The following is a 15,806-nucleotide window of genomic DNA, read 5'->3' as shown; positions in this document are numbered from 1 at the left end:
AATACGTAAACCCTGAAACAGAATTTAAACAATAGCACTGAGTAATTCAAAAAAACAAGCCACTCTGGATATGATGGTATACAGGGGTGTAATACACAGCCAATAACAACATAAATGTGTTTCAAAATTCTGCAAACCATAGACACTGTGTAGAATTGATAATGAACCCAACAGACATTCACAGTTTTACACTGTGTGCAGCTCCTTTCGCGTCATAATAACGAAAGTTAATTTGTCGAGGAAATTGGAATATCACAAAAGATTTGTTTGAGGACTATCATTTACAAACGCTAATCTCTAAATGTTCAAGCCTTCAGGATCTCATTCAAGAGTGAATGGGTCCTGTGCAAAATGAATTTGACACCCTGTGTGCAATAGGACAAGCCACCAGGCGTGACTCAAATATAGTCACAGTCAATAAAGACAGGTCTGGTCGTGTGTCTGTATTGGCACTTCAGGACGACTGCTGACAGTAAAAACGGCTTAATTAAATCACTTGCGTCTGACTGAGTGACGTTCGTACGTACCCATGTGGCAAGAACACACGAGGACGGATATCTCACCAAAAAAAAATAAAAAGATTACTAAGCATGTTGTTCCATCACCGTGAAATATACCCGAATGCCCGGTCATGCGTGCTGCCAACATTACTCAATGTACACGCAGGGCTCAAACCGATTCATCCACATGCCCGGGTGACCATGTTGCCATGCTCCGGTGGACTGGAGTAGACCTAGCTAATGGTGGTCGAGGGAGAGAGGATGGACTAGGAGCCAGTGATAACCCAGAGATGCACCAATGCCTTCGGGCGCCTCCAGCTGAATTTCTCTTCTGAGGCTATAAATAGTCCCCTTACCCCAGCCTCCATTCCCCTTCCTCGGAGCTGATCGCTGCGGCGCTCAACAACAACGTGCTGACTCATAACGTGGACAAAATAGCACACAGTTCCCAATAGAGTGCACTGCTTTTTGACCGAAGCCAAGGTAAACTGTAGAGGGGACGGGGTGTGATTTTGGACTCACCCCAAGGAGAATCACAGCCATAAACATCATAACAGGAAACTCCTGTCGTCACCTCCGCTTCATTTTTCATTAGCCCGGTGTGTGATGGACAGATGTTTACTGTACAGAGAGGTTTACTTAGAACTCAGACAACATCACAGCACTGATTCCCATGTGGTCATCTACCTCTCGCTATGACTGAAAGGCCAAAGGTCAGCACTTCAGCATCTAGACCCGTCCTATGTCTTCATAATGGACACGTCCTTTGACCTTTGGCCTTTCAGTCATAGCGAGAGGTTTACTTAAGACTCAGACAACATCACAGCACGGATTCCCATGTGGTCATCTACCTCTCGCTGAAAGGCCAAAAGTCAAAGGACGTGTCCATTATGAAGACATAGGACGGGTCTAGATGCTGGGGTGCTGATCCAGGCAGTCTTAGATCAGGATTAAATGGATATGAGAAACCTGGTTCAGCTTCATGAATGTAGGTCGCAGTAGAAGTGCCTCAGAGATGTTTCATGAGCCCTGGGCCCAGGTCTTCGTTAGGTGGGAGTGGGGCCAAAATGGCTGCCAGCCACACTGCTGTATGTTTATTATGTTGTTACCGTCTATATAACGAGAGCGTTGAATCGGAAGCAGAAGGCTGAGGAGAGAAACACAGCCTGTGTTTGCACTGAAGGCACTCTCTCCATCTCTCGCTCTCCATCCCTCTCTCTCCATCCCTCTCTCTCTCTGACTACCTTCTGAGTCATCCCATAACATCAAACATCTCACTAGAGAGGAAGCGTCAAAGAAGGGGAAACGCATGCATCTGACGCAGTATGTGTGTGTGTGTGTTGTGGGCTGAAGTGACTGGAGTAGGCCAGTGACCATCATTCACAGAGGTAAAACCTCTCAGTTAATCTGTTGAGGGTGATAATCTTTCAGTCTGGTCCTCGGATATTTTCGTACTGTCTTACCAGCTCCTAATGTTCTCTTATTTCTCCACAGCAATGAACTATTAAACAGGGAATAGGGAGTTATTTGCGATGCGCGCAGGGCTTCTGGGAAAAGTCTGTAAAAGTATCTTCTCCTTTTAATGGTGTGATACTGTGCTAGGAAATAATTTAGCGGAATACCTGCTCTATTGTTGTCATGAAATAAATCAGTAAATGTTCCACCGCTTAAATTCAGGCCAGGTATACTGTCAGGTGCCTTGAAAACGCACTGCTTTTTTTTCACAGGTGGCTGAGTAGCTGTAGGGCATTAGGGAGTTCAGTGTTGCTGCTGGCCGTCGAAACCTCTCGCAGTCAAGCGGGTTCCCACAGAGTGATTGCTGCTGTTTCTTCTTGGCCTTACCCGAGTAATTACTGGGTGTGTCACAACAAATACAAGGCCAGAGGTGTCCTGTGTGTGTGTGGACATGTGTAGAGTATGTGTGTGTATGTACATGCCAAGACCGGTAAGATTTTTGACCTAGTGAAAACTATAGTTATCTGATGTCTATGTATACCCTTTCTGATATGCTTTATTTCTGTGGTTCAAAATGAAAACTAAAGCCAAGAATGTGGTCACGATCCATAAATTGAAAACATGTAAAAGACAGCACAGCAGAACCCTGATCTGTGGATCACCTGTCCAGCCCCCCCTCCCAACCACACACACACACACACACACACACACACACACACACACAGACACAGGCACACATACAAAACAAACATGTATTTTGTATACATGATTGCAAAAGGGAATGGGTTGTCGATGTGTTTTCCCTGAATTGAAAGAAAGCACATGTGCATGTGCACACACACACACACACACACAGCTCAAGCATGGCCTTGACGGTGCACGACAGCCCACATCGTAGTCCAGTCCGCTGTACCAACCGTGGTACCTCAGCCATGCGCCTGCATAAACAGAGGTACACTGCGTGCCACATTCTCGTGAAGGCCCTAGTGTGTACACAGCAACGTGCTGCGGTTCCTTTCCTGATTGACCACGGGTCTTTGTCTGTCGATTCGCCAGGAAGAAAAAACGCCATATCTGGGCCTAAGTCACACAGGACGTTCTCAGCGCTATTATTTTTACTGGCTGACTACTCACACGTTTGTGTGCGTGCGTGCGTGCGCGTGTGTCCATGTGTCAGGCGGTGACTGGGAATAGGCGTTGAAGTAGCTCTACCCTCTAGTGGTCACTAGATTGGCCCAGACTATATTGGTCCGTCCCACCAAGGTTCAGTCCATAGTTCACCTCACCTCTGGTGACTTTCAGGATTTGAGGAATACCCTACAGCCAGTTGTACTCCATGCCGTATTTTCAAGGTGAGCGTTAAACGAACACAATTCTAGTTCGGCTAGTGGTGACTCATGGCACTCCGCGCCAATTGCATCCAGCTGTGTAGATGCATGGGAATGATAGTAAAAACCAAATCGTTTAGTCAGTTCGCTAAACATGTTTAAATAATGTCGTGTATATATCCATGTTCGATTCCATTGTATTTCTTAAAGGCCCCATTATGTTCCATGTTTGTGAGACACCAACGGGCAGTTATAGGCCTGTGTGGAAGGTGCCACAAGACTTGTCTTTAGGTTAAGAGGGTAGTCGTGAGTTTTAAGTTAGCACTGAGGCTCAGGACAGATGTAGATTTGGGCCTAATCGATTTCACTTCGGACTGTGTACTGCACAAAATAACGGCGGTGTTTGAGCTTAGTGGCTAACACCTGACATCCCTGAGCAGAAACTGTTCATGCAGGCTGTGTGTCGTCAGTTGAGCTTAGCAACCGCCTAGGTCTACATCTCACGCAAGCTATTAGTGTGAGGTTAAGAGATAATTGGAGATAAAGAGAAAAGTGAGAGCCAGCAGGAGAGATAAGACTAAAGCCAAACTGACTGGCCAGCCGTGTAGGCTTTGAATATGCACTGTGCATGTGCGACCCAGAACGGTGTCACTCCTAAATGTTTCGAATTATGCTGGGGTTTATTATTATTTTTGAAACATTCTGATATCAGTATTGGTAGCCTATTAACTAGTAGCCTACTTGTGCTAGTTACTTCTGTAGATTAACCGGTGCTGTCTGCATAGAATAAGAAAGTTTCAAAGCACTTGATAAGATATCGGTGGTTTGTTTCTGGTCGCGTTTCCAAGCGATGGTGACAAGTGAAGCCTCATTTCGTTATTGTGGAGGCCATCCCAGCGTTTGGAGCGTCGCGGGTTGAGAATGCAAGTCTGGATGTAGCTGATTGGAGTAGCGGAGTTGGTGATCACAGCGCGGTGGGGGAGGAGGGAGATTCTGAAGTGGGGCTTTCTGTGTATCACTCTCCAGCGGCCATGTTAGCCAAGAAGCCCTGCGCTGCTGTCTACCCAACTGGTAAGGAATCGCAATCTGGAGCCGAACAGGCTAGGCACTATACGGTTACATTTCCTTATTTTGGCCGTGTGTCATCAGCGGGATATTGTTGATGGATTTTATGCTTTTCTCGGGTCCTTGTAACGCGTTTATTACAGGTTTAACAGGTAGTCCGATTCGTGTTTTCCCTTGTCTTGTGGGAGTGGGTAGCCCTGGCTATAGCCTATCCAACACTTGATCTATTTTTTTAAGCAGTTAATGGCGATCCATTTTTTTCTTTTTCTAAAGCATGAGGTGGGCTGTTTTGGAAATCTAGGGAAAACCCGACGTGATATTAATCCTATTTAACATAATATATGACATCTAAAATTTATGTTTATTTTGCAAGCCAGACGGAATCATAAGCGCTTCAATGCACTGGTTTCTGTGACTCGCTGTGTTTTTTTACGATCTCGGCGACCGTGGGACGCACGCGGATCTAAAACCCTGTGTAGCCAATGTTCTTTATGTCATAGTCTACCACCAAGCACAAGTAATTTGGAAGAAGACCTTTTTGCCGAAGTAATTGTCACGAGAAGGAATAATTTGCAACAATACCTGCTTAAAAGACTATCCTAAAAAGGGATTACGGCAGAGCCCGAAATTATAGCCAACTAACATCGAGGTATTTGGGCCATAGCCTAATCAGAGAATATTCTAATTTCGTCTGTCATTTTGTGCGATCTGCAGGCAAAGGGGGTGAGATCTGCCAGTTACAGTCTTCCCCCGGAATCGGTGTCGGGGGTCTCCGGGCCGGAGCTGCAATAGACCCGCCATCGCCCGTCACACTACCGCCCCTCAGGAATTTCAACTCGCTCACGGTACGTAGACAACGAATCTGCACTCTTGTCTGTATACTGTAGTTGTAATTACCAATGCAATGTAGTAGTGTGGATCGTCTGTCCGTTACAATAGATATTGCAGCCTTGTTTTGTTGTTTCACGTAGGCCTAAATGTAGAATCACCTCGGCTATACAGACTAAATGGGCTGCAATGAAGTGGTGTGAATGTCAAAAGCATAATTAACTGTTGCAATCGGAGGGGTGTTTGTTACTTTGTCTTGACTGTCTTGGTAACGTTGTTTAACATCGCTGTTACTGTGTCGCGCGGCTGTTTATTTCTTATCCGGCTAAATGTAATAATGTAACAAGTTGTCATGCTACCCTTGTCACGTGAGGTGTACATCTTTGGGCATAACGCGTGTATGCTAATGCAGGGCTTGCATAGATAGTAACACACAATCTAATTTACCTATAGGTTAATCCTAGATAACACGTAGACATCAGTTGGGTAGTGGGCCTACTTGCGTGCGTGTTTTATCGCTTATGACACTGCAATGTATATATCCGTAGCAAGCGAAGTGCTGTAACTTTTAATTCTAGCTTAACAGAGGGCGTGCGGAAACATTACAAGTATTACGCTATATTTAGCCTACTCGAGGATAACACATGTAGGCCTACACTCTAAAAAGAGGATTCTTAGAAAACGACCATGGTTTTTTTTCTGTAAGCAAAACGTTCAACCCCCCCACACAAGAAAGTTTATACCATTAGCCAGAAAATGATTCTCTTACTGGGCGAACCTTTGTTTTCTATAGGTCGAGTGTTGCAATTTGCAAACCAAGTCAACTGGTTTCGGAGAAGGCCGACAGGGTATTTTTGACTTGGTAGGCCTATTTATTGGGTTTGTAACAATGCTGTCGGGCCAGTATCACTAGCAGAGCGGTAATGCCCTTATCCAACATGACACCATGGACAGCGTATTGTGTGCATATGTGGGTTGGGGGATGGGTTGCAGCCACCAGCCGTTGCACCCGGCCTGGCTTGGAACTCACAGGGAGTGTGATTTGTGGTATTCGGGAAATGTAGGCTCTGGTCACGTGTTATAAAAAAAAGTGACCCGTTTGTTTAGTGTTTTGATAACATCCAAGTTGACAACGATTAACATTAGCAGAGTCTGCATCTTGTAGATTAGGAAACACACTGTAGAAGCGTGCTAGCCGTAATTATAACTACCAATACTCAATCGTTTCAGACATATCATGTAAACCTTAAACAATAAAAAACAAACAAAGTTAACACCAAATTACCGTTAAACATTTGAATAAAGGTTAACAGTTTTGTCCAGTGCGCTGTATGGTCAGAGGATTTGGACTGTAGCTCAGTAAAGGAGGAGTCTCTGGTACTTTCTTTAGCACTTCATTCAAATGAGCTGTAAATATAGCAAGCTAGCTAGGAGAACAGATCAGCAGCTTCCTCCCTGCTAGAGTTTCACTATTTCACTGGACCTGTAGTGAGTGTTTATCTTGAACAATGATTTATGAAAAATACACTGTATCCAGGAAGTCTGTTGAGGTCTATTTCTTTTAGTCTTTCCAGAAATAGACAGAGAGACAATGTTGTTACATTGTAAACAAATCACCAAGTGAGTCTCTGTTTTGTTAGTACAAACAAAGGTCCCCTTTAAATCCCAATTGTTCTCGGAGTACAATTACATTTGAATCTGGTCGTTTGTTTGGTTCTTCAGTTCATATGATTTAGGTGCGGTAAGAATGTTGTAACTTATCATTGCAAATTCATTTGGTCACCAATGCAATATATATATATATATATATATATATATATACACAAGAAAATCCAGGTAGTAAAACAAAGAAGGTTGCTACATTACCTAAGGCTAAATTCAGTTAGGGTTTATATGACTTTGTAAATATATTTGACATTGCTACTGACTTACAAACAATATTCATTGGGGTATAGTGCAAGCAGCTGCACAGTGCTAGGAATCATATTATCTTAGCTGCCCAACCTGTCCTGCTCGTCTGTTCAAGTACCCTGGAGTCCATTGCAGACAGTTCACTGGCAGTTGCTCCATGTGCTACAGCCAGTCATTGTCAGCCAGAGAGGAGACGGACAAGAGAGACAATGTAGTCACGTGTTTGGCTGTTATTATTAGTCATAAACAGTAATTGGCTCCCAAGGTCGCCGGCTCTCCATCCATTCATTTGCGTATATCGTTCGGCTCCGTCTCACCTGTTTGTCCCGGACCAAACCAACCGCCTTGGCGCTGTCCCAAAGAACTCTGTTTGGGAACCGACTCCACAATGCACTGGAGGGAGAGCAACGCGTCTTAACGGAACACACGAGTGGGAGCGCAGCTGAGGTTGGGCAACGTCCATTACCCATGGTGCACTAGGGGAGGCGACCGTTGACGACGGTATCGCCCGTGGTTGCACCGGGCCAACACGAGAGGACACTGGGTGCCCTTAATACACCGCAGAGAGGTGGGTCATGTTCATTTTCCGGTCAGCAGACTGAAACCGAACAGGAACTGCCTGGGATGCGTCAAATAAGAAACGCTCTCTCTCCGTCGGCCATTTCACTCCGTTTTACAGTGGACTGACAAGCTGACCGCTTCCCTGCTGCGCGTCTCTGTCTGAGGGTGTTTTTGGTGGGCCGCAGACCAACGTGGTCCCTTACAGCTGCCGTTTCACGCGGCCCCCTCAATGACCCCTCCCACCTGTCCACGCCATGCTCTGCCTCGATTAACCCCCGATTAATATGGGCAGAGTGACGGTGATAGAAATAATACTACCTGGTAATACTGTAGACACAAGAATCAAACACGTGACTGTGTTCCAGGAGACATGTGTTTCAGTTGCCCGAGTTTTAATATAATTTTCTGATTTTATTTATTATTTTTCAAACATACGAGAAATAGTCAATAGCGGGTTGTTCTTGTGGTGTTGAATAGGTCATTGGTGTCAGACAGTTTCTAACAGACTTTTAGGACGCTAACGGAGACTGTCCAAGCTGTCATGGCGGAAGCATTTCTACTCCTCTGCTTGTCATTAGTGCAGGAACCAGCTGAGGACCTATCAAGGTTCTTGTGACATCCAGGACATATTAGGACTGAATGTCCCCTCAACCCAGGGTTCACAGGTCACAGGTCAGAGATACAGATGTGGGGAAATAATCCATATTACAATATATTTTAATGTATATTCCCCTTAAAACTACTAATACTATTTGAATGTGAGATCTACCAATGGTCCAGTTATCAATGGCCCATGAGCAGTTATTTCATTTCAAACTTCCCATCACTCTGCAGAGGCCACCAATCGATTCAGTAAAATGTCCTTGATGGGTGTTTTTGAGGGTGATTGACGTGGCTCTGTCTAACAACGGGCCTATTGTTTTCACCCCGCTCTCACATTGGCCACCGGTAGCATGGCTAGAGTTCTATGAGTAGGAGTTGCTTCGGCTGTCAGGGTTAACACTAGCCTCTCTATCTGTGGACCTGTCAGGGTTAACACTATCCTCTCAATCTAGGGATCTGTCAGGGTTAACACTATCCTCTCTATCTAGGGATCTGCCATCTGGCCGGATTAGGAACTGAATCCACTAGGATCTGTGTGAGGAAATCAATGCAGCAGAGGTCTTGTTTTGCCCTTACGCTGTGTTACAGTAACACCTCTGGGGAAATTGGACTAATCTCTGCCACTGTTGACAGGCTATCGCTCTGACATGATGCCGTTGACACCGAGAGGGGTGCAGTGCATTATCTCATGTTAACCTTTTGGTGCATCAGAAATGGCCCCATATTCCCTCAAGTGGTTACTTCAGTATTCTTCAATTATGCAGTGCTGCATTGCATTTTATAGGGTACCATTTGACCAACAGGCCTGGTGTAGTTTATTAGACTCACATTGATTCCCAACATAGGGGCAGAGTCCCTGAAATGGCGCACTTGATGTAGATTTAGGCTCTGTAAGGGGCAGCAGATAGCTGTTTTTACATCCCAGTGCTGCCAAGGGGAAAAAGCCATTTTACCCTAATTGGTCCTGTAGATGCCTGCTAACTGACTAAAATCGAATGTGTGTTTGTTTGTTAACGGCAAATTTGTTTGTGTGTGTTCTGTGTCCCTGCCCAAGCAGGATGTTGTAAAGACAACAAGATGCCTGTGGAGAGAAGAGGTAATCACGTTATCAAGGATATAGTCCGATGCCAACAGGGAGGGACCTCAGTAACTCAGGAAATCTTCATGAGGAATATTTATTAACATTTATACCAGTTAAGAAGATAGATATGTCGTTTTGACCTTTACTCTCCATCACTCAAAGTTTGCACTAGCTTTCCATTTCATTCAGTATGATTTTTAATAACCGTTCTGTCTGTCCTCTACCAGTGGATGAATCACATACAATTTGCGATGGGAGATCACTAAACCGCCGGTGTACAGTAAAGCTCTTCATCAAGGAATATTGAAAAATCGAATTATTCAAAATCAAAGTGCAGTATGTCATTGACACCATGACGCCCGAGGGAGAGACAGACAGAGAGAGAGAGATGAGGGTTGTATTGTGGTCTTGTGCTGGAGAGAGGGCTCAATTCAATGAGGGTTGTATTGTGGTCTTGGAGGTCTTGGGCCTGGCCGGGTTGGGGTGTTACCCAGTGCCAGGCGGGCAGCGGACTACAGTTATAACGAAGGCCAGTTTTGGCCGAGAGGCGGCGTTGTTGCCATGGGAGCTGACCGCTTTCATCATGTTGAGTCAGTAAGACCTGTTTTTGTAACTTTGTGTCTTGTTTCACAATATCCACACACACACACGTGTACGGAGACACCAGACACTAACACACACATACACACACACGTACAGAGACACCAGACACTAACACCCACTGGTTTCAGGAGAAACCAGACACTAACATACGCTGGTTCCAGGAGATACCAGACACTAACACACGCTAGTTCCAGGAGATACCAGACACTAACACACACACACACGTACAGAGACACCAGACACTAACACCCACTGGTTTCAGGAGAAACCAGACACTAACATACGCTGGTTCCAGGAGATACCAGACACTAACACACGCTAGTTCCAGGAGATACCAAACACTAACACACGCTAGTTCCAGGAGATACCAGACACTAACACAGGCTGGTTTAAGGAGACACCAGACACTAACACACTGGTTTCAGGAGACACCAGACGCTAACACACACTGGTTTCAGGAGACACCAGACGCTAACACACACTGGTTTCAGGAGACACCAGACACTAACACACACTGGTTTCATGAGATACCAGACACTAACACACACTGGTTTCAGGAGATACCAGACACTAACACACACTAATCCCATGCAATGTATTTCCTATAGATTTGGTACAGAGAAGAGTAGGTTGGTGAGTGACAGTAATATTTCAGGTTTTTTACTTGTCTCCACTACAGTATTGATTTCCTAATTATTGTTCCTCATTATTCTATGGGAAATATTTGCGATTACATTGTTTAGAAACAGAGAGTATTACATAGTGTAGATTTGAGGTGGGGATAGCTGTATCATGATTGGAGGTGAGGAAGAACTTAGGGAGAGCTCATAAGTTAAGAGGTTCACCTTAGGTGGCCTGACCACACAGACTTACTTAGATATATAAATGGGCACCCAAAAGTTGATTTCCCCTAAAAAAAAATCCTACTTTTACTAATTCTGAACCCAAGCCTAAACTTTAACCTAACCTTAACCTAATATTTACGTCTACACTTAACCTAACCCTAATGCTTAAACCTAACTGGTGATTCCAAATCCTAGAACTGACCCTAGTTCTTACCCTTTCCTAACACACAAATACACACACACACACTAACTAACCCCTGCTGAAAGCTTTATCCTACAGCTCAGTACAGCTGACTAGATGAAGTGTTGTAAAGCTATAGGTACAACACCACTTTCGTGTATGTCGTGTAATGTATGCCTTCAGTAAAATAAGACATCTTTATCAAGTGTTTCTGCCGGGTGCATCATATCCATGCACATTATCTAGATTGTCTTATGTCTGTTGTTTGTAGAGATTGCTATTGCCTGCTGCAGGGTTTCCCAAACCTCTCCTCAAACCCCGAAACATTTTTGTTATAACCCTGAAACTACACATCTGAATCAATGAATCAAAAGCTTGATGAAATGTCTGGTTTGGCCTGAGGTGAGGAAAACTCTGTCTTAGTACTGATGACAATATAATGAATTCAAAAGGGTAATTTTTTCCATTGTCCTTTTCTGCCCTGTCGAAAAATCTAAACATATGTTAAATGCTGCTGCATGTAAATGCTTTGTTTTGTTTTCTTTTGATGTCATCCAGGTGGGAGGCAACAAACACACCATGAATGACCACACACACGTGGGGAGTCACCCGCAGATCCACGTCCAGCAACTCTTTGAGGAGAACTGCAACAAACGGACCGTGTTGACCGCACAGTCCAACGGGTTGACACCCGGGGGCCGGCCCGGGCTACCATTACCGGAACGACAGCAGCCTGACACCACCGCCACGGCCCAGTGCCGGCAGGGCAGCTCGGCGTCACTCAAGTCCACTGACAGCAAGCCCAAGCCGGCCCCAATGACACCGGAACAGGCCATGAAGCAGTTCATGGCAAAGCTGACAGCCTTCGAGCACCACGAGATTTTCAGCTACCCAGAGATCTACTTCACGGGCCCCAACGCCAAGAAGAGGCCGGGGGTGATCGGGGGTTCTAATAATGGAGGTTACGATGACGACCAGGGTTCCTACATCCACGTTCCCCACGACCACATCTCCTACCGCTATGAAGTGCTCAAGGTGATCGGTAAGGGCAGCTTTGGCCAGGTGGTGAAGGCCTATGACCACAAGGCCCACTGCCACGTGGCACTGAAGATGGTGAGGAACGAGAAGAGGTTCCACCGCCAGGCGGCTGAGGAGATCCGGATATTGGAGCACCTGAGGAAGCAGGACAAGGACTCGACAATGAACGTGATCCACATGCTGGAGAACTTCACATTCCGTAACCACATCTGTATGACCTTTGAGCTCCTCAGCATGAACCTCTATGAGCTAATAAAAAAAAATAAGTTCCAGGGCTTCAGCTTGCCGCTAGTAAGGAAGTTCGCTCACTCGATCCTGCAGTGTCTGGACTCGCTGCACAAAAACCGGATCATCCATTGCGACCTGAAGCCGGAGAATATCTTGCTGAAGCAGCAGGGACGCAGCGGCATCAAGGTCATTGACTTCGGCTCCAGCTGCTACGAGCACCAGCGGGTGTACACCTACATACAGTCTCGTTTCTACAGAGCACCCGAGGTGATCCTGGGCTCGCGCTACGGGATGCCTATCGACATGTGGAGCCTGGGTTGTATCTTAGCAGAGTTACTCACAGGGTACCCTCTCTTGCCAGGCGAGGATGAAGGGGACCAGCTGGCCTGCGTCATCGAACTTTTGGGTATGCCCTCGCAGAAGCTCCTGGACTCTTCCAAGAGAGCCAAAAACTTTGTGAGCTCCAAGGGGTACCCCCGGTACTGCACGGTGACCACCCTGCCGGACGGCTCAACGGTGCTGAACGGGGGTCGCTCCCGCCGGGGAAAGTTGAGGGGACCTCCGGGAAGCAAGGAGTGGGCGACGGCCCTGAAGGGCTGCGACGACCCCCTGTTCCTGGACTTCCTCAAGCAGTGTCTGGAATGGGACCCGGTCCTGCGCATGACGCCCAGCCAGGCCCTCAGACACCCCTGGCTCAGGAGGCGCTTGCCCAAACCTCCTACGGGGGACAAAACTCTGGTGAAGCGAATCACGGACGGGGGCTCCGGTGCTATCACGTCAATCTCGAAATTACCTCCCACCTCAGGCTCCGCTACCAAGATAAGGACTAACGTGGCACAAATGACGGACGCTAACGGGAATATCCAACAGAGGACAGTCTTGCCAAAACTAGTCAGTTGAACAAACTCCAAAGGCAGCTAGTTCGCTGTCTATTGTAGGTTATTTATTGTTTTTGTTTGTGTTCTATATGGAGAGATGATTATGTCTATCTCTGAGATCATCAAAAACGGGGCTGGGAAGCCAAGCAGTTCTACTCACAGTGTGAAGAAGGGTTTAGATGTTAGACATGGCATCTTTTATGCATTCATCACTATTCACTACGTCATTTTTTAATCACCTTTGTAGCACCTTTTATCTTAATATTAACAAGACAAAAACATGGACAAACTGCGATTACGAAGGGAACAATGCTTTTAGGTTTTTAACTCAGAACAACCTGCGCTTCGACAACCTGGCTTTGCACTGCACAAGTCCCAGGCAGAGGTCGAGAATGTGTGCTTGGCAGTGTAGAATTCCAAAATGGGTGGCTGGCCACAAGGCAGACATGCTGGTAATCAGATATTCTGATGCTTTTTTTTTTTATCTGATTGACGAAAATAGCTTTGAGAGCTTTCAGAACCGAAGACACTAGTACTGAAGTGGTTTAGCTCTAACGCTTGGCTCCGAGGCATGAAACCAGGAGGATAGAGGAAGTTTTAAGACCGTTAACCGTTTAAGACAGAGGTGGTCGGGGGGAAACATTGTTTACATGACAGACTATGGTACGTGCCTATAATTCTCTTGACATTCCTTAAACAGAAGAACAGAAAGGAGGAATACATAAGGAGGACAGGTGTACCAGGTTTTACCTGCACCAGAAACCAGGGAGTGAGTTTGTCACCCGACAGACTTTGAGGTAGTAGTTATACCGTGATATTCCTTGGTACCGGTGCGGTAAATATCCTCCTCACAGCAAAACAATGGTGCTTCAAACCTTTTCCTGAAATGTATGTTTTGTTTGAAAATGGAAAGGCAAGAGGCTTTTGGAGTAGAAATAATTTGTTTTGGTTTTTTGGATGTTTGGTAGCTGAATGCACTGATGCAAAGTAGGGGTGAGGTGAAGTGGATTTGGATATGATGATCCGTCAGAGAGAAAAAGGAGCTTGACTTAGGTCATGTGCTTACTATATAAGCATGACTGAATATACTTGAATTTCAGAAGGTGTTCTTCAGACCCCGGTCTGTCTCTGTAATAAGCCAGGTTTCAGTGAATGATAGAATTACAAGATACTATGAAGCATTATAAGATGATGTTATAAAGCATCCTTCAATGCATTCTGGTGGTTTAGGACTTGATTCTCACCATGAGGTTGATATGTAGCTTTTTAAATCACTTTATACAATGTTGCAAGTGTAGATTAGGCTTTTTTCTTAATTTTTCTGAAACCTTTTCAAAAGGTTAAATAAGGGGTGCTTATATTTGTCCTGTTCCACACACACATAAAAGTGTGATGGTGGGAAATGTGTTTTTTGCATATTCCAGCTCCCCCAAAGACACTCTTGTGTGGCATCAGGCCCACTGATCAGACTCTGCTGACAAACACCCTTTCAGTAGTGGGCCAGAAACGCTCTGTCTCTGGCTAGAGTGTAAATTCCTAAAAATGTTGTTCCCTTGCACAGTTAAAAAAAAAAAAAGAAGTGTTCAAGCTTGTCAAGCTTATGTAAAATTCTACTTTTGGAACCAAGTCTCCATGTAACATTTCCCAAAATGTTTCGACCCCATGATTTTCCAAAGCATTTGACAAACTTTTTGGTTGTTGATGAAAACAATAATCACACCGAGGTAGTTTTGTAAAAGTTATTACTAAAAGTTGTTACCTATTTATTTCATAGAAAAATATTTTCAAAGAAAATAGTTAATATAAAATACAATTAAAAGGAGGGCTAAATAGAACAGAGTGTTGTGCTGTTGGCTCGTCGCTTGGTAATCATGGAATGACTTATGATATGTATCATGTACTAATGCACAAGAACACTATCTTATTGGATCCTGTTGGACTGCCATCACAGGGACGCTCCGAGTCTCCAGAACACAGACGAGTGTCCCAGTCTCTGAAAGGAGCTTACTACTATTACTACTACTGCTACTCTGCAGATGAACAGGTGTGGCTCGTTTGGAGGATATCGGATCAGAGGTCAAGGGTTGGAGGTCTGACTAGGGGCAGGCTTTCAGGCAGTGGCCTCGCTGCTGATTGAGAGCCAGCTAGGCCATTACTGCACACTGCTCAGTAGCCATGCCCCTTTGGAACCCACTTGCCCCGTGCTGATTGGACAGACGAGGGGCAGAGCAGAACGTGAGGGGGGTGGGTGGGCGGGGGTCACAACGTTCTTTTGACTTTATTATTATTGTTTTGTGGGTTGATAGTCTGGAGGAATTGTGCCCTTAGATTTAATACAATGTGCCTTTGTACGCCATTCATTTTTAAACAACTAGCAACGTCATCCCCCTAAACGTACCTGCTTCACCCCCGTACCCACATCCATTTCACAGATGAAATGTCTGTCTGAAATGTTTACAGTGATTTCCATAATACATTTTCTTCTAGCAATGCCCAAAGACTCTCCAGCGAGGAGAAAGCCAGGCGGCTGCACAATGACATGTATCACAGGGGCTGTGCCCAAAATGGCACCTTTCACTCTATGAAGGGAATAGGCTGCCATTTTGGCCGCAGGCATGCAGTTTAGGGATTGTCAGTCCTGTGGGATGACTAACTCTCACACACCCTTTACCAACAGGTAAATGCTTATTAAGAAACAATC

The 15,806-nt window shown here is 45.3% G+C and overlaps 1 protein-coding gene across 2 annotated transcripts; it reads left to right on the top strand.

Moving 5' to 3' along the window:
• Positions 1–3,228: 3,228 nt before the first annotated feature.
• dyrk2 (dual-specificity tyrosine-(Y)-phosphorylation regulated kinase 2) lies at positions 3,229–15,356 on the top strand. Of its 2 annotated transcripts, none has more exons than XM_010882687.4 (3): positions 3,229–3,307; positions 5,063–5,193; positions 11,520–15,356. In XM_010882687.4, the coding sequence occupies exons 1-3, from the start codon at positions 3,292–3,294 to the stop codon at positions 13,125–13,127; spliced, it is 1,755 nt and encodes a 584-aa protein (XP_010880989.1). In that variant the 5' UTR covers positions 3,229–3,291; the 3' UTR covers positions 13,128–15,356. The 2 variants fall into 2 exon arrangements, with proteins under 2 accessions (XP_010880989.1, XP_010880988.1); XM_010882686.5 differs by lacking the exon at positions 3,229–3,307 and adding an exon at positions 3,323–4,354.
• The last annotated feature ends 450 nt before the right edge of the window (positions 15,357–15,806 follow it).

This window comes from Esox lucius, chromosome 18, assembly GCF_011004845.1.
Source record: "Esox lucius isolate fEsoLuc1 chromosome 18, fEsoLuc1.pri, whole genome shotgun sequence".
NCBI lineage: Eukaryota > Metazoa > Chordata > Actinopteri > Esociformes > Esocidae > Esox > Esox lucius.
The sequence above is the reverse complement of the archived record's forward strand: the minus strand, read 5'-3'. Positions and strand labels throughout refer to the sequence as shown.

Excerpts from the sequence above, each read along its gene's own strand:
- dyrk2 (XM_010882686.5), top strand. The coding sequence starts at position 4,315 with ATGTTAGCCAAGAAGCCCTGCGCTGCTGTCTACCCAACTG. Across the intron at positions 4,355-5,062 it reads CGCTGCTGTCTACCCAACTG|GCAAAGGGGGTGAGATCTGC; the intron begins GTAAGGAATCGC and ends TGCGATCTGCAG. Across the intron at positions 5,194-11,519 it reads GGAATTTCAACTCGCTCACG|GTGGGAGGCAACAAACACAC; the intron begins GTACGTAGACAA and ends GATGTCATCCAG.